The 17818-nt window shown below is 56.5% G+C and overlaps 3 protein-coding genes across 5 annotated transcripts in view; 1 reads left to right on the forward strand and 2 right to left on the reverse strand.

Annotated features, from left to right (window-relative positions):
* Positions 1-128: 128 nt before the first annotated feature.
* Positions 129-5573, reverse strand: GLOD4 (glyoxalase domain containing 4). Its single transcript, XM_075168513.1, has 9 exons — positions 5451-5573; positions 5101-5150; positions 4248-4368; positions 3318-3462; positions 2974-3110; positions 2555-2641; positions 2198-2311; positions 2024-2110; positions 129-1429 (listed from the first exon to the last, which is right to left on the reverse strand). Exons 1-9 carry the CDS (start codon positions 5538-5540, stop codon positions 1364-1366), a joined length of 897 nt encoding a protein of 298 aa, XP_075024614.1. The 5' UTR covers positions 5541-5573; the 3' UTR covers positions 129-1363.
* A 6-nt stretch (positions 5574-5579) lies between these two features.
* MRM3 (mitochondrial rRNA methyltransferase 3) lies at positions 5580-7862 on the forward strand. 3 transcript variants are annotated; one of them, XM_075168509.1, is made up of 4 exons: positions 5580-5863; positions 6199-6443; positions 6853-7020; positions 7225-7862. In XM_075168509.1, the coding sequence occupies exons 1-4, from the start codon at positions 5595-5597 to the stop codon at positions 7785-7787; spliced, it is 1245 nt and encodes a 414-aa protein (XP_075024610.1). In that variant the 5' UTR covers positions 5580-5594; the 3' UTR covers positions 7788-7862. The 3 variants fall into 3 exon arrangements, with proteins under 3 accessions (XP_075024610.1, XP_075024611.1, XP_075024613.1); XM_075168510.1 differs by having other exon boundaries at positions 5600-5827; XM_075168512.1 differs by lacking the exons at positions 5580-5863; positions 6199-6443 and adding an exon at positions 6571-6641.
* Positions 7863-10267: 2405 nt separating this feature from the next.
* The window catches only part of NXN (nucleoredoxin), a 53457-nt gene continuing 45906 nt past the window's right edge, over positions 10268-17818 (reverse strand). The window contains exons 6-8 of the mRNA XM_075168515.1: positions 16777-16956; positions 13981-14105; positions 10268-11438 (exon numbers count right to left, since the gene is read on the reverse strand). Coding sequence (XP_075024616.1) covers positions 11256-11438; positions 13981-14105; positions 16777-16956 — 488 coding nt within the window. The 3' untranslated portion in view covers positions 10268-11255. The remainder of the gene's footprint in view (positions 11439-13980; positions 14106-16776; positions 16957-17818) is intronic.

The following is a 17818-nucleotide window of genomic DNA, read 5'->3' on the forward strand; positions in this document are numbered from 1 at the left end:
GCGGTGGCGCCGCCTGCCCACCGGCCCTTCCCGCGATTAATTACGTGCACGAAAATCGAGAACTCAATTAAAAGGAAGAGGAACCTTCGGTGCAGCGCCGTGCCGGGCGGGTGGAAGAAACGCACTCAGACCGTCCTCCCGCATCACTTTTATTCGTTCAAGGGCGACACTGGCAAGCAGCAGCGCCAGTGCCAGGGGTGCAGCTTACGCGTGACATTTTTAACTCGGTCGGTACACGATTGAAAATCATCACTGAATTTGAATCAAAAAGCTCAAGCAACAAAATCAGTGAGGAATTTTTCCTGTTTGAACTCAGAATAATCACTACAAGTGCTGACGTGCCTCGGTGACTGCTAACGCCGCTGATTTTGCCTGCTTTTCTCTGTGAAACTTATTTAAGGTGTTCACCAAGAAAGATTACAAACCAGGCAGCGTGCCTGCCGTGGACAATGCTGGTAATTACCCCCTCTATTCCCAGCCCTTATTCCACCGGCAAAAGCAGAGTGACTTCATTCCAACGGAATAAACCCTGAACTGTTACTTCCAAAGGCAATTTCTTATCAAAAGCTAATTGCAAACCCATGATATACTTATTTCAAGTTGCCTCCCGGCACCTCAGCAGGCAGCGCAGCGCTGCTACGCGCCCTGAAGCACGGCCCCGGTTCCCGCCTGGAATGTGGAAGGCTCCTTGGTACGAGGCGGAAACCGCCACATCAATAACGTGACCCCAGCGAGAAACGCACCGTGGGCTTCTCAAGTGAACATTTCACCTCAAAAGCTGGGGCAACATCTTGGAATGAAAATAGGGTTTGTTCCAGACTAGAATATTCACGGCTTTAGCAAGATAATTTCTCTGTTCCCAATAAACAGGCATGCACTACGATAGCTGAACTGCTCCAGTTCTCTGTACACAGCCCTTCCCTTCAGCCCGACACTGCCAGGGAAGCAAGGTACCTGCGACACTCTCAGCCACAGCTACCTCTTCTCTAAGCTGCAAATCCAGGACAGCTAAAGAAAATTAGTTAGAGAATTGGATATTCTAATGAATCTAACAACTTCTTTGTCAAGTATAACAACAACAGAGAAATGAGTTTTTCCTCTTAACCGATAGCCCCTCTTTTCGAAGCCACAAGCTCAATCTGCTCCTTACTGCACAACCTAATTTTTTTGAAGGAGAACATGCTATTTGCTTAAAAGCAGAGAGTAGCAGTAAGAAACACAAGCTTAAAATCAAACAAACCAACCAGCATGGGACATTGCGGCACCCTCTTACTGGAAGGGGTAATGCAACACGTTACATAGGATTGGCATTTTGCTCAGATGAAAACCAAGGCACGAACAGGCAGCCCAGTCTCTTCTCCAGCTAAGCTGCAGCCTTCTTCATTTTCTGCGCAGCAAACCATTTGTCGCTGTTGTCCGCCACCATGGCCTGCACAAAGAAAAGCGTTCACGTGTTCAGAACAGCAGCCGAGTCGCCAGCGCCCGGCTGCTCACACTCACCAGCCTCTCCCACAAATCCGGATTGATCACAAGGACACCTTCTAATTTGGAGGAAAGCTAGTCTGATGGATAAATTGTTTTTTACATGCTAGTAAGGAAAACAGACACCGAAAACCAATGTTCTCTGCTGCAGCAAATAAATAGATGATCTGGTAATACAAGAGCAAAATAGGATAGTTCAGACACAGCCTTCCCACACAGCCCACGCTCTGTACCAGAGCCCCTCTGCCTCGGGAGGATGTCCAGCTGCGCTGATGTTACTGCAGCTCAAAAGTAATTTCCTGTAGTAACTTACACCAAAGCGTTGTTGACGTCTCCAGCAAGACACAGCACCACCCGGCTGCCCCGAGAGCGAGGCTGGAAAACTCTAGCCAGGACACTAAGTGAACTTTAAAAACTGATTTGTTTTCCTTAGCAAGACTGTACAATTTGCTTCTCAGAAAAACTCCACATGGAACAAGAATTGGATTCTACAGGTATCTACAATCCTGAAGAAAACGAATGTGCAGACAGCATTACTTACATCGTCTAACAATTTGTCACCGTTAGGGTCCACCTTGGACAGATCTCTAAATGCTTCATCTCCCACAAAACAGATTTCATGGCCATCCTAAACCAAGTTTAAGAGCAGGTAAGTCAAATAAATGGCAGAGAGAAATTTAAATCGAATTGAATCACTATTTCCAATATTACTCACAGGATCAGCCAAAATAATCACTTGCACTGTGGCTTTGCCAGGTGTGTCCAAGCTAACCAAAGGTGTTAAAATTTTCTGATTTTCCTTTTTCATCAGTGCTTCAATGTTTGGCAACTTAAAACAAAAAACAAACAAAAATCAACCCTAGTCAGATGAAGATCAGATGCATTCAGGTTGCTCTCATTTACAGTTCCCCCTTACCCACAACTCCATTACATTCCCACTGCGAGAAATATAAACAAAGCATCTGCTCAGTATTATTTTGTTCACATCTGAGATATTTTGCTAATACTAGAAATTAACCTCCCACTAGTCAGCTGTGGGTAATGAAAAGGGTATGGGAAATGTGATCATTACCTCTTCCTTTGCACAGGAGAAGGCAATCCGCCCAAACGCTGTCCCGTGATCCACCGCTCCTCCAACAGTCTTCAACTCCAGCTTACACTGAAAGAGGAAAAAAGAAAGGCTGACTTGCAAGGACGCTGTTCTCACTGCTACATTTGCTCCAGCTTTTCACTGATGCGGATGATTTCAAAATTGCCCATATACATATTTCCCAACAAGCCAGAATTACCAGAGCAAACCACAACTTTTTTTAAAAAAAAATACGGTTAAGTGTATGCAAGCTTCAATTTAAATGCACAGAATTAAGTGCACAGTTGCTTTAATTAAGAGGTTTTTTTCCCTTTAAGATTTTGTTCTCACAAAAATGAGATGTTTCTATAACGAGACGCAAGTCTTAACGATCAGAACTGGAAAGTTTTCTAAGGACTAACCTGGTTATCCGCATAGCCTAGCAAAGCCCTTTGTTTTTCCTCATCCTTCTCATATATTTTCATCCCAAGCAAATCAGACCAGTAGTTAACAGACTTCTGCAGATCGGAGACACCCAAGGTTACCTTTAGCACAGGATCTATAAGATTGCAATACTTTGAAATTAGTTACAAATATATTGTAGTTTTAAACTCAGTTGTACATTCTTGAGAAGTAAAGTAACAAAGAAGTAACAAAACCATGCTCTGTTTCATAAAATGCCATCGAGACAAATGCACAGCCCACTCTAATATCCCACTCGTAAATCTGTTTTGAACACCAGTAAGAGCCAGTGGGTAAGTTTCACCTTGCTTGAGCTGTTCCTTGTCTTCCAAGTAGAACTTGTACCCCCCTGGGGCTTCAGCTTCAAAGATACCAGTTGTGACTTCTCTGAGGGGCCACCCCATCTTCTTCGCGTTGCTCACAGCCTGGCTGGACACAAGTGTCATGCCCTAGTGAGAAGAGAACAGACACACACAAAATTCACAGGGTGGATGGTGTGTAAGTCCTACCCTTCAATAGTCTGCCTCTGCAAATGACCAGAAACAAACGAGGTTACTTTCTGTAACAGGCGGACCGTATGATCTCCCGAGAACCAGGTATCGTGCTCCTATAAAATAAGCTTAGTCTTACTGCGCATCCCACATATTTGGAATGCAATAACCCACACTTCTTTCACACCAAAGGGAAATGAAAAGCAAAAGGAATTTAAAACTCCGATTCAACACATTGTACAGCAAAGGAAAACCGAGTTCCTAACTGTTCTACCAGGTAGACTTCTGTGGCTCCAGCCGGCTGCTCCCTGACATTCCGCAAACTGGGGTAAGAATACTAGCTCGGGGGAAACAATGAGAAAACACGATTACATGTATTCATAGATGAAACATGAGATCTTCATTGGCTGTCAGCTAGTAAATAACAAAGAAATAAGTAATAACAAATAAAAGAGTGTTTTCCTACAGCAAGATCCTTCTTAGCTAAACATTCCACGTTGGACCTGGCAGCAAATACCAGCTGTCCTACACACACAGCAGATAAAAAGTGGAGCTCAAGGAAGCGTTTCCTGGATCCTAAGTGAGCACAAAGCTGCTCTAGTTTCTGCCCTTCCAACCTGTAGACAACTACAACAGCATAAAAAAGCAAGTGGTACAACCTATATACCAAACAGACTCCCAATCATAAAACCAAAAAAGCTTATCTTAAGAAGAAAGATTTTGCTGCTAAGCGTGGTACTTACCAGAAAGTCATTGCCCAGGCGATATTCTCCAATACCATAATTGTAAGTCAATTCTGCGACAAAGTGATTGTCTTCTGGCCCATAGCCCACCATCGTTTTGCTCCATTTTCCATCATAAGGGCTGGAACATCCATATTTAATTGTCATGAGTATTAGAAATAAACATCGAGAACTGCAAGTCTTAGCGTTTCAAGGAAGAATTGCATCTCTAGAGTAAGGAAATGGCACAGGTAATCCAGTGACCTCCCACCACGCAGGAGCCGACACCTGTGAAGAACTCTCATTGCAGCTCAGCACACGGCAGACAGGCATCCCCCTGGTCAATAGTTTTGACCTCAGGCTGTCATTCATGACCGTGCGACAAAAGCAACTCTACCTCCTTCTTAACAGCTCACATTTTAAGAGCACAAGCTGCTCATTAGCTGGAATTATATGAGCACTTCCTTATTGTGAAGTAGGAAAAGTAAGCGGCTAGGCACAATTGTAAGATTTCCTTCATTCGTGAAGAAAGACAAAAGCCTTTGGGGCTACCAGGAGGGATTTTTAACTCAAGACCCTCGATAGCCCTGTGCCTGTAAAAAACCAATGTAATTGAATGTAATTCCAGGAAAGTTTAGAAATAATTTTATAAAGTTCAGTATTGGTCTATAGGTGTAACACAGCAATACTTGTGTTCCAATGTAAACATCATACCTACACAAAAAGGGGAACTATTGATTCCAAGGCAAGCCCTTTAAAAAAAAGGCCAACAACCCAACCGCTATTTTGCCTATAAAAGAACAATACGTGGCCGGTCATGACTGGCAGGTGCTTTATGAGAACGAAAGGGCGGGGAGGGCGCAGGGGCACTCACCCGTTGCAGCTGGCTTTGCAGCCCTCCTCGAACTCCTCGTGCCTCAGCACCTGATGAATTCGGCGAGAAAAGGGTCAGCACAGAGGAAACGCCTTCCCCTCTCACCTCACCCGTCCCTACCCGGCTTAACGCGGCGGTGGCGCTCCCGGGGCAGGGGGCGAGGGCCCTCACGGCTGCCGGGGGCCGCGCCGGGGAGCGGCCCAGCGGGCACGGAGGGCGGAGAAGCCCCGGTTCTCCCGCAGCCGGGGGAGCGCCGGGGCCTCCGCGGCTGAGGTGGGCGACAGCCCCGCCACCCTCCCGCCCTCCCCTCAGGGCCCGCCGCACGCGCCGCGCCCCGCCCCTCCGCTCACGCTCATGCCCAGCAGCTCGCGGTAGAAGCGCGCGCTGCGGCCGCGGTCGCCCACTTTGAAGACGAAGTGCAGCGCGCGCCGAGCCCCCATGGCGGAGCGATGACGTCACGCAGCGCGCCCGTCGCGCGGCGGTGACGGCGAAAGATGGCGGCGCTGAGGAGGCTGGCGCCGGGCCTGGGCCGTTCGTTGCTGCGGCCCGGCGGGCCGGGCGAGGCGGCGGCGGGGCGGCGCGGGGTGCGGGCGCTGCGGCGGAGCCCCGTGCGGGTGCTGCCGCCGCAGAAGGAGCGGGCCGCGGCGGCCGAGGCGCAGCAGAGCCCCCGGGAGCCCCCCCCGCCGCCGCCAGCCGTGGAGCGGAGCTCGGCCGGGCCGGGGCTGTGGTACGAGAAGGCGGCGCCCGGTGACAGGAGGCTGGGGTGAGGCGCGGCCCGCGGGCATCGCCGCTGCGGGAGGGAGCTGGGCCCCACCGCGGGGCGGGCGGGCCCGGCCGGGCTCGGGGCGCGCCTTGGGGCTGCCCCGCTCTGAGCCCCCAGCGGAACCGCCCCGAGCTGCCCCGTGTGGCAGCTGCAGAATTTGAGGCAAATTCCGACACCTGAGGGGTTCTGGGTAGGGACTGATGCCGCAATGGCAGCTACAGCCGGTCCAAAGACACCCGGGGGACTCCCGAGTGAAGTTCTCAGTGGCTGGCGAACGCCAGACAAGAAGGTGTTGTCAGCGTCACAGCCGTTTTCTCCGATTAACTTCTCCGCAGAAAAGTGGTGACTATCGCCAAGTCGAAGAAGTTTCGGGATCATCACGGGAAGGTTCTGCTGGAGGGTCACAGGCTGATCAAGGACGCCCTGCAGGCAGGAGCTGTGCTGCAGACTCTCTTCTTCAGCACTGTGGGGCACCTGAAGGAGCTGCCTGAGGCGGAGCTAAAACGAGCCAACTTAGTTAAGGTGAAATTTGAAGACATTAAGAGCTGGTCTGACCTCGTAACTCCTCAGGGGCTTATAGGTAAGTTGCCTTAGAAACAGTCATAACACTGCTCAAAGGAAAACTTATTTCACACTTAATAAGTGGATAATGACTCTCTCTTCATAACCTTCCCCTAGACATTCTGGCAGTGTGTCAAGAGTGGCAAAATTTGAGAGAATTCCCTTTGATTTGGCCTACTGTGATAACTGTGAAGGTGGCTCCCAGAGTACACTGAAGGTGATAACGCTCATTTTTAATAGCACATGGCTCCAGCTGGGAAATAGTTCTCCTTGTCAAGTGACAAACTCTTCTCAGACTTCTCTTGAGCAGTGCTTTTCCTAATGCTTTCTCCAGCACCTCTTTAGTGAAATTTGGGCCAACTACATGTGAGACAGCCCTCTCCTTGGGGTGTGTCAGTCAGAAGCCTGTCAGCACTTTGTCTCCTCAGGGATCTTTTCCAAGCCCAACCACGCCAAGATGTCTTACCCTGCCGCTCAGCTAACCAGCTCCTTGCCGCTGCTCCTCATCTGCGACAATATCCGAGATCCGGGAAACCTGGGGACTATTCTGAGATCTGCAGCAGGAGCAGGCTGTGAGAAAGTGCTGCTCACCACAGGTAAGAGCCTTTCCCTGGGGAAAAAAGTTTAGTTTGAGTAATTTGGGGGTAGGGCAAGGAATAAGAGGTGCGTGAAGATGTTGTTCCCAAGAGTTTGTAAGCAGTGCCCGGCCCAGACGTGATTTGCTGTGGGAAGCAGCGGCTGCTGAATCCGTCTTTGTGGGAGCCGCTGCAGTGTCGCTGTTTTCCTCCCTTCCGTCTCAGGCTGTGTGGATCCGTGGGAGCCGAAGGTGCTCCGTGCAGGCATGGGAGCTCACTTCCGTCTGCCTATCGTCGCCAACCTGGACTGGGAATCTGTTCCCAGCCACCTTCCCGCTGGCGTCCAGGTCTGCGTGGCTGACAACAAAGACCCGGACGCTCAGGCTGAGACCACGTCCGTGTCCAGGGGAGCCGGCGGGGCTGGCTCTGCTCCTGGCACCCCGAAAGCTCCTGTGAAATCCAAACCCAAGGCTGCTCCTGAGCGCAGGGATGAGGAGGGAGCGGCGGGTGTCTGTGTCCCAGAGCTGGCCGCGCAGTATTACTACGAGAACTGGACAGAGACTCCAGTGGCAGTGGTGATCGGCGGAGAGACCTACGGTCTGAGTCCAGACGCGCTTCACCTCGCGGCCAGCACCGGGGGGAAGAGACTGGTCATTCCCGTGGTGCCAGGCGTGGACAGCTTGAACTCCGCCATCGCTGCTGGCGTTGTGCTGTTTGAGGGGAAGAGACAGTTGCTGCTGAGGCACAAGCAGGAAGACGAAAGGCAGACGTTCCCTGTAGTGGGCTAAACTGCTGAGGTTTGGCTGCTGAAGAAGCATCTCTTCCCTTTGGCATGCTGTAGAGTTAATAAAACGGCAGCTTGGGCTGTTTGTTTGCAGTAAATGGGTACTGAACAGCTCTGGCAGTGTTGGAGCTGTGTCTGGATGAGTGGGTGACTCCCGGGTGAACCCGCGGGCGCGCTGGCTGCATGGTGATGGGTGGGGGTCCTCGTCTTGCGGGCAGCCAGCTCCCCGCTGCCCGGCTTTTCTCACTCCCTCCTATTGGCAGCCCCGGGCAGGGCCCCTCTGGGCCCACCCGGCAGATCTGGGGGGGCTTGGATCCCTCCCTGCGGGGTCAGGGTGCAGCTGCCATGGCAGCGTTTGTGCCAGCCCGGCCAGGATGCTGCTGACAATGTGTGTCCTTCCCCTTGCAACCCCGGGCTGGGCGGCCTGGCTGCTGCTAGTGATTTTGGGGTCAGAAAGGCCAAATAGCGGCCACCTTAATAGGTCCTGCCTGTGCTTACCCAAACCCTGTGCTCTTACAAGCGATGAGAGCAGCACACCAACCCTGCCGCGGGTGCCTGCTGCACGCCAGGCTGGCCCGTGGGCTGGCTGCGGCGTGGGATGTCGGAGCTCCGGCACTCGTGACCGCGCCGCTGCCGGGAGGTGGCAGTGTCTGTCCCCGCGCAGCCGCCTGGGCACCGCTCGCTCCGGCAGCTGGGCCTCGGCGCGGATGAATTATGAATGAGGGAGGCGAAGGGTGGGAAAGGAGCTGTGGGCACTGCCGCTCGCTGTGGCCATCCCTCGGAGGGGAACGGGTGCTGGGCCCCGGGCAAGGAGACCCTGGGGGCTGTCCATGCCTCTCCAAGGGCAACAAGCCGGCTCGCAGCAACCCACCTCCATGGATCTGGGATGTGCCACACAGCCCTGGTCGTGCTGGCGGCTCCTGCCCAGGCTGCACAATGCTCTCTGCATCGCTGGCAGCTGTGTGTTGGTGGACGGCTCCTGCGACAGCGCTGGCTGCGAGTCGCACAACCAGCTACTTACTGCCAGCCCGCTCTGCCGGCTCCGGCTTCCCGTTACCACGCTGAAATCATCTATATTGTCTGCTCGAGAAACACCCGGAGATTCAGCCTCTTCCATGCCCCAGTCCTGGTATCCGAGCGGTGCGCAGGGCTGCCCGGGCGGGGTGTGCAGCGCGCTGTCAGACAGCGGCGTTGCCTCGAGCCCGAAACCATTCCAGCTGAGCAATTCCATCTCCAGAGCCCAGTTCCAGCCCCAGTCTCATCAAATTGACCCCAAGCGACTCAGTTCTCAAGGAGAAAATCGCTGCTTCACTCCAGTTCCTACCGAACAGCTACCAGAGCGGCTGTGGCAGTGCAGAGCTCACTGCCTCGCTAGGAGCCCGAACCACAACGTCTGGAGGGGAATACGGGTTCTCCCTTTCTAAAAACATCAGCCACTGCTGCGTGACCAAATGCTACAGACCCCGCGGTCTTCCAAACCACAAACCCATCGCGATTGCCCCCAAACCAGCAGGCACCCGCTGAGCGCAGGCAGCGTGCGCGCTGGGTGGCAGTGGGGGCTGGAGGCAAGGCTGCGGCTCAGCCGCTTCCACGCAGCTTGAGTGCAGCCCCGCAGAGCTGACTGCAGGAGCCCTTAACCCTGCGGTGGGTAACTCGCTGAAAAGGCTATTTCCTCAAAAACCTCCAGTAAAGGGGATATGAGTTAATTTAGGGTTAATTTAGGGTGGGTTGCTTGAAGCCCAGCGCCGGGGGAGGCGCAGCAAGCCGCGGCTCCCAACACTGCTGTGCTGTTGCCATCACACTCGGCTTGGGCCAGCTCCTGCCCCTGGCCCAGCCACACGCAGCCCCCTCCAGCTGCTCCTGCCCTCCCCGGCTCGGTGGGCAACGCTGCCGCTCCTCCAGCAGCTCACAAGTCCGTTAATCACCGCCGAACACGAGAGCCTCTGAAACGTGCAAAACACAGGGTGGATTTATACGGTTCCTGCCTTGCTGAGCTGGCGGCTTTTCCCAGCTCCTGCCAGGGTGGGTTACTGCAGCAGCGATAAAAGGGGAGAGGCCGTAATCCTGCCATCGCTGACTAACGAGCTGAAAGGGAAAAGCGGTGGCTTGCACAACACCCGCTATTCAGCACGCACCGTGCGCGCCTCCGGGACACCACCCTCCCAGGAACGCTGGCGGAAACCATCGCAGCCGCTGCTGTGTCCGGCAAGCGCCGGGGGGGACCCTCGGCTGGGGGGGCTGTGAGCAGAGCCCATGGGGTGGGTGGGCGCAGCGAGGCCGTGCTCCCCCCACCATCCCCGAGTGAGGTGCAGCGATAGCCACGGGGGGGAACACGCGATCCCCGCACAGCCGCCGCAGCGCTGGGAGCTGCTGGCACTGACACCTACCCCTTGGGGTCTGGTAGGGGGCTCCTCCGGCCGCGCAGGTCCCAGGTGGGCGCCCTCTCCCCGACGGCGGGACGCAGCAATTGGCACCTCCGGGGACGACGTTATTATAACAGTTTTATTACAAAGTTCCAATCACCATGTACAGTTTTTACAATGTCACTTTTCAAGGGCTCGGCTGTGCTGCTTGGGTTAGGGAGGGATTTTTTTTCTGTTTGGTTTTTTTTGGTTATTTTTTAAAGAACAGCACCATTAATGTTGGGTTTGGGACACACCTACGAAAAACAGCTCAATCAACTAACATAGAAGGGAGAGGACAATTCATACCAGAGAGAAGGGACGAGAGGGGACGGGGAGAGCACAAGGGAGAGATGAGAGAAGTGAGGGCAGCCCGGTGGTGGTCCTCCTCCTGGCTCAGAGAGGGAGGGAGGGAACATCCACCGCCCGCAGGCAGGTGACCCCCCGACATGCACAGCCAGCGCCGCCTAAGGCTGTCGGTGCTTGGGGTGGGAGGTGGGAAACCCACCCGGACGGGTCTCAGCCCCAGGAGGAAGAGCTCGGCTGCACCGTGGTCTTTCAGAGGTTGTCAGCAGTTAAGACTTTGTCTCGGCCTCGTCAGGGCACTCGCGTGGGAAAGGACAGGCGAGGGGCAAAGGGGACCGTTTCCTTATTGCTTCCTTAAAGTCACTTAGTCAGCACGGGTGGTAGGAAAGGAAAGAAGGGGGAGAAGGAGAAGAAAAGAGCCCCAAGAACCCCATCCACTGCCTGATGCATACGTTGGGAAGAACACCATGCAAAAAGATTTGCCTGCTAGCTAGTGCCGTGTATAAAATAACGATACGGTAACAGTTCTGGCCTGGTTATTAGAGAATATATCACCATGAAGCACAAGCGAAGTCTCCAAACGCCAACGACTCCCTGCTGAAAGTGCATCTCAAGGAGTTTGCTTAGGAGAAGGATTCACTGCGTAAAACAAGGCACCACAAGAAGGTTGGATACTGGGTCGGGCGTGAGGACACGCTGGAGAATCCATGAGCGGCGGAAGAGAGACCTAGTTTTAAATAATGTCTGTTGGCACAGAAGCCCCCTTAGATGGGCTCGGGTTTTAGCTTGTCTGCTAGAAAGTCGCTGACAAAGGCTTCCACGATCTCGGGCGTGATCTCCTCCACATCCATCACGTACTTGGCCCGGGCCGACATGTCCAGGATGGTGAGCAGGGGCGCAGCCTCGGGCAGGTTGGTGTAATCCCGCAGGGAGTCGGTCATGTCGTCCTGGGGGCCAAAACGAGAGGGAGAGAGGAGTCGTCAGCAGAGCCAGGACACGAGGAGCAGTTTGCTGCTTCCACACCGTGCTCTAGCCCACAAGTATCTCCCAAGGGTTTGGGCCATGCACCAGCATTGCAGAACCACGAGCGCAGCAGGCAGCACCCGCCTTGCTGCCTGCTCTGCCCGTGGTTTGCATCAAAACCAAACCGGGCTGATTTATCCCAGGCTGGGATGGGACCATGCACTCCTCCAACCCTTCCCATGCAGGACACAGCTCCCAGCACCCCCAGACCGACCCCCTGCCCCAGGCCACCCCGCAGCCTCTGGGGCAGGAGCGGTTTCGGCATCCGCAGCTCAGGAGCTGGGGACAAGTGCTGAATGTGGGGACTCGCCAGCCCTCTGCCAGCACAGCCGCGGCCTCGCCGCTCATCGGGGCAGACGCCGAAGGGAACTGGAGCAAACCAGAAAATGGGAACGGGACGAAGGCCCGTGCTTTGAGCCAACGCCAAAACCCCACCGGCAGCTCCAAGTGCAAAAGCCGCAGGGCTCCCTAGCAGCGAGCTGCTCCCCGGGGCAGCGGGCTGCCTCCCCTTCGGCCAGGCACAGCACAGCTCTGGGCAAAGGGGAAGAACGAATTTATCTCTGCCAAGGCTGTGCAATGCAAAAGCCAGCTCTGGGGCGATTCATCTCCCGCTCCCGGCCAAGCCCGCAACACGCGGCATCCGAAACGGGCCATTCCTCCGATCCCCTTTCCAAGGGCAGCAATAGAAATCAATCAATCCGGCTAGCGGCCGGTGGCTCTGCAGCGTGCGGCGGCGGCTGGCAGGGTAACTCCTGTCGCGCCTCCCCTTCCATTGCAGGGGTTTCTGGCGCAGCCGGACCACGTGGCGGGGACGGGCGAGTGGGGCTGGGCCCGCCGCCTCGGGGCTGGGACGCTCGGCCGCCCTCCACCCTTCCCACCTCCCAGGCCCGCTCGGAGCCCAGGTGTCGGGTATGCCTCGTCCTTTATCCCATCGCCGCAAAGAGACCGAAAACCTTTTTAATCAATGCAAAACTGACCCAGACGGCGCCGGCAGAGGAATGGGAGGTGCCTGCTCCGGCCGTGGCCGAGCTGCTTTGTGCATGGGGGCCGGCGGAGACCTGGGGCCAGCGCTCCCAGCTATTGAGGTGACGGATGAATGGGACGTGCCGGACGCTCCCCATTCTTCGGCCCGGCCGCCGCAGGGACGTCGGGAGCCAGATGAATAGCGGCAATGTTTCAGCTACAGCCAGCAAGCGGGAGGAAAATGCTTCACAGGCTCTGGGGGAGGGGGGCAGGTCCTGGACCCTCCCAAAATAGCCTTTCCAACAAGGGGCTTATTCAGGGGTGCGGGGCTGAGCTGGGATGCTCGGAGACCCGTTACGGCGGCGGGAGTGGGAGCGCCTGCCCAGAGGGGGCCGACGGGGCTGTGGGAGGCGGCGGTGGGGGCTTGCCTGGAAGGGGGGGCCAGGGTGCGGCAGTGGGGACCCTTTTGTGCACAGGGCGGCTCCGGGGGGCCCCGCTTGCAGCACACTGCGGCTGTGACGTGAGCGTGGAGGGACGGAGCAGGCGCACGGCCGCGCAGCAGCTGCCATCTGCCCAGGCAGCGCCTACGGAGGTGAACCGCAGGCCTGGGGGGGGGCTGGGAGCTTTTTCGACCCTTGCACAAAACCTTCCTCGTCTAAAGCCTGCAGCAGGGCAAAGGCCAGAAGCCCTGTTTCCCCATTTCCCTTTTCCTCCAGCAGATCCCTGGCTCTGAGCACCGCAGCCTGCACATGCCCCCAGTCCCATCCCAGCCACCAGCAGGGTGGCCAGCTCAGGAAACAGCCCTCCTTTCACAGGGGGACGGGTGAGCGCTGCAGTGACATGCCCAGCTGCGCCCCAGGGCCGGGCAGATGGAGCTGGGACGCTCCTGCTGCAGCCAGCAGCGGGAGCACAGTTCCATGCCGCCCCGCTGCTCCCCGAGCAGCCCCTGCCCGCTCCTGGGGTGGTTTTGTCCGGCATCACTTGCACGGCACAGAAACAGCCCCAGTCCGCAGGATCGGGGCTACCTCCCGCATGCACCCCTTAGGAAAGACGCTGGAGCACCAGTCCCTGCCCTCCTGCCGGGGTGGGAAGAAAGGTGGGGAGGGCAGCACCGGCTGGGCCGGGCTGAAACCCAAACCCCTGCTCCTCTCCCCCTGCCCAGCCAGCTTGCCTGCCCACGCAGCCTCAGGATTCAAGGGGGCAGCTGGCGGCTCCTTCCCACCTCCCCCAGCCCCTTCCTGCCCGTCCCCAGCAGCTCCCTCACCCGCCATCAGGCTTTTCCACCTCTGAGCACACGCAGCTGGGACCCTTTTGCCAGAAGTAATGAGTGTAGGGGACTGAGCCAGGACTTGGGTCTGACTTTGCTCCGCAGTTCCTGACTAGCTGCAGTAGCTCCGTGCCTCAGTTTACCCACCTGAAAAGTGGCAACAGTGGTACCCAACCCAGCTCAGTCCTCGTACGAAGACACAGCAGGATGCAGCCCTGTGCTCTCCTCCTGCTTACCTCGCCCGCCACGAAGAAGAGCAACGGTGCCTCCTCCTCTTTGGCTTTGTACTTGGCGATGATTTTTTCAGCTATGGGCTGAATCAGTTGTTTCGCTGCCTCTGACTCCCCGTCATCCTCTGAATCTGCAGGGCACAGAGGTGGGGAGACAAAACAGAAGAGGCAAGGCAAAAAGGAGGTTAGGATCAAACAGATGCAAACCGGCCGGGCGCCGGCAGCTCTATCCCACAGCACCACCACGCAGGAAACCAGAGCCTGGATGCGCAGCACGAACTTCAAAGCCACGCGGCTCTGTAGCAATTAGGGAGCAGCTGAAATGGGCTTTTCATGTGAGACAGGGAAACATGTAACAGAAGAGCAGCTCCTGCTCCCCAAATACTTCATCGCTCACTCCCTGGTGTCGCTGCTGAAGCTCAGGGACAAACAGGCGCAAAAAAGCCGCTTTGCAGTTTGAGAAGTGTCAGGATGTTTTGAAGACCAAACGAATGCGCTGATCTGAGGCTGCCTGCCACCCCTGCCCGCCACCCACCACCCCTCCGCCTCGGGAGGGCTGCTCGGCAGCTTTTCGGCTCGAGTCTTGGTGGCAGCAGCGCTGTGAAGGCAGCTTTGATTTAACAGAGGTAGAGTAGAAAGAGATGGCAACATCAATCAAACGCCAGCCACCACTGAAGTTCAAATACGGAGTTGAAAAGAGGAAAGACTGCGTCCTTGAGCAGCATTGAGATGAAACGATCTCAATTCGGGGACAACTTTTAGCGTTAAAAAAAAATCGTAAGAAGGCAGAAGAGAAGGCCCTGGTCTCCCGGTCGCGTGCAGCTCTCGTGGTCCCCAATGTAACCACCCGACACGACCGGTCCAGCCCCCGGCTGGGACAGGCGATGCCCATGCCCGAAGCGCTCTCTGCCCTTGCTCCACGCATCCCTGTCCTCTCTGGCTTCTCCAAGCAAAGCAGGAGATGCCAGAGACACTGCACACTGGATTTCAGGGTCTGTCCTGCGTGCATGACAGTGATAAATACGTAGAGTTGTGGGGTGTCTGCAGGGATTGATTTTTCTACAAACAACCGCTGCTGGCGGCACTCCAGGCAGCCCTGCAGACTCTGGCTAACCTAGCCCTAACCCCTCCGGGGACGGATGTAGAACGGTCGGGATTTACTCACAACTGGCTCTGGCTAAGCCTGCCTTCTCCTGGGCGTGCTGCTGCCTGCGCAGCGCAGGCACCAGTCTGCTGGGGGGGTCTCCCAGCAGGACGTGGGCTGGCCAGGAGCCCCCGGCCCCGGTGCCTGCCTCGGCGCAGCACCAGCTTCTTCTCCACCCCAGCACATCACTGGAAGATTTCGCTGAGGCCACGCACCCCCTCAAGCACTGAGCGAGAGCCCCAGCCGCCCGCCGGATAGCGCTCTCCCAATGAGCTGTTTGCAGCAAGGTGACAGAAAAACTTTGCTCAGAGCAAGATAAAAATAACTCTTTCCAGAGGCCTGCAGCGCCGGCCCCAATCAATCACGCTTGGCGTGGCCAGCCGGTCCTCCCCATGCAAGAAGAGTATTTTTGGCTCTGTGCTCACATCCCCTGCTGGGCTCTGCTGAATAAATAATCAGGGTCAAAAGGAAATCTGAAAGGAAAGAAGGGAAAGAGCGGGAGCCATGTTATCAGCGCTGCAGAGAAGGGTGTGCTGCTCACAAAGGGCATGCGAGGAAGCAGGACACGAGCCCTGCCCTAGGCCAGGCCCCCTGCACAACCCCTGCAGGCTGGGAGCAAGGGGGGCTCTTCAGCAAAACCTCCACCGCCGCTCCACAGAGCACTCGAGGGACAGACGCACTCTGAGAAGGGCGGTCGAGCCTCCCCGCCGAGAGCCCAGGACCCCTTGGCTCATTCCCCGGGATGCTGTGCGCACCCTCCTGCCGCCCCCCGCCCTGCAGCGCGGCTCATCCCAGCCACGGCCCTCACCTGATTTAACTGTCCGTTGCTGGCAGGGAGGCGATGAGGAAGGAGTCAACTGTGCTCTGGATGAGCTCTAGGGCTGTTTCTGACCGCGGTGGAGCTTCACATGTGGATTAGCAGTGGAAGAGGGACAGGAGCTTTGAGGAAAAGCCTGCCCTGTCCTGCAACCAGCGCCTCACGGAGGGGAATACCCAAGGACCAGCAGAACTTGCAAGAGGCTCCTCTGACTCTCACAGCCCTGTTCAGCTCAGGGGTTCAAGCCCTGAGCTGTGGTTTCCAGCACAGAGCTCCAATCCCTCCCAGAGATGCTTCCTCTGCCTCCTCTGGAATGTGACGTGTGCCTGAAGTCCCTGCTCCAGAAAGGCCTTTCCTGTCTCCACCACCACCGGCCATGACAGTGTACTTCTCGTACTCCCCAACACCTAATCAGCATTCCTCTCCACAGCTGCCACTGAACCGTCTTTGATACGACAAATCCTCTCCACTGCAAATCGCTACTCCATCGCATCCCTGGGGTGGCTGCGCTGGAGCTGCGGAGACCCGCAGGCACAGGCAGGCTCTAGAAAACCCCTGCGAGCTGCAGCAGCCTGTTTCTCTGGTACGGACAAGGCTCCAGGTCTGTTAGCGCCCTTGAATCCCTCGAGGGGACTCCACGGGGACCTCTGTCTCCCCATGGTCTCTCCAGACCCCATAGCTCTGCTCCTTGTGATGGAAACGGGCTGATGTCCCTTCCCATGGATGCTGCCACCACTGGAGGCAGGTTCTCAGCCCCGTGGCCAGCTCCAGCGGAGCTGGCAGGTAGCCCGGCCCCCTTCCCGAGCACAGGCTCTGCTTTCAAAGCAGCGATGCTCCATACCTACAAAGAGAACGAGGCAGGGGCCCTCATTCAGCTGCACGGCGTTGGAGTCCGTCAGCTCCAGCACGGGCTTGGGATGCCAGGGGAACTCGCGGCATTCGATGTCGTTCAGCACCTCCACCCGCCCCTGCCGCGTGATCACGTCTCCCTTGGAGTCCAGGACGATGAGAGTCGGGATGCCTGTGACAGAAGAAAAACAGGGGGGATCAGCCAAAGCGTGAACTGGCTTGAGGCCGGGCGTGGGGAAAAAGGCCTTTTTCTATCGCCTCCGGCTCTGGCAGGAGCCCAGCGAGCACGCTGCCTCTCCACAGCTCACGCACGGTGTGGGAATCGGGATCCCTGGATCCCGTTTCCGTCCCAGCAGAGCGCCGTAATTCGGCAGCCAGAGCAGGAAGCTGGGAGACGGGCTCTGGCATTGCCTGCCTCTCCCTGCCCGAGTGCAGGCAGGGGTCACCGCTGCCTGACGCTGATGCTCCCGGATGCAAACCCCACCATACCGCGCAGGGACCCCCTTGCAAAGGGCCAGGCAGACGTGCCTCCTGCGCGCGAGGCGGAGCAGTGCTGCCCCGCAGGCACCATCGCCCCGGTGCTGAGACGTGGCTGCTGCTGGAAGAGCCCAGTCCCCGGTTCACAGGAACACACGCAAACCTTTTTGCAGGGCGGACTGCAGACAATGGCAGCCAGGAAGCAGGGTGTGTTCCTTCCCAGAAGGAACGCCATATATTTTGCAGCCATGAACTCCTCCATAAGCTCCCACGCCCCTCCTCGGCACTAACTGCCCAGCCATTTCCGGAGCACAGGGATGCGTCTAACGAGTCACGGACATTATTACCTGGTTTGGACGCTGTTTCGCGCCACCCAAGCCCGGCAAGGCAGGCACCTGACACCACCGGTGGAGTAAAGGCCCCCGGACCAGCACCAATGATGGTGATTTAGTGCTCGGGGACATGGAGGCCCTCGGGAATACCCAAAAGAAAGCGCATGCCTCTGCAAGTGGAGATGGAGTGGGATCATACACACTAACGCCAGCAGACTTTGTCAC

Source organism: Calonectris borealis, chromosome 19 (genome assembly GCF_964195595.1).
Source record: "Calonectris borealis chromosome 19, bCalBor7.hap1.2, whole genome shotgun sequence".
NCBI lineage: Eukaryota > Metazoa > Chordata > Aves > Procellariiformes > Procellariidae > Calonectris > Calonectris borealis.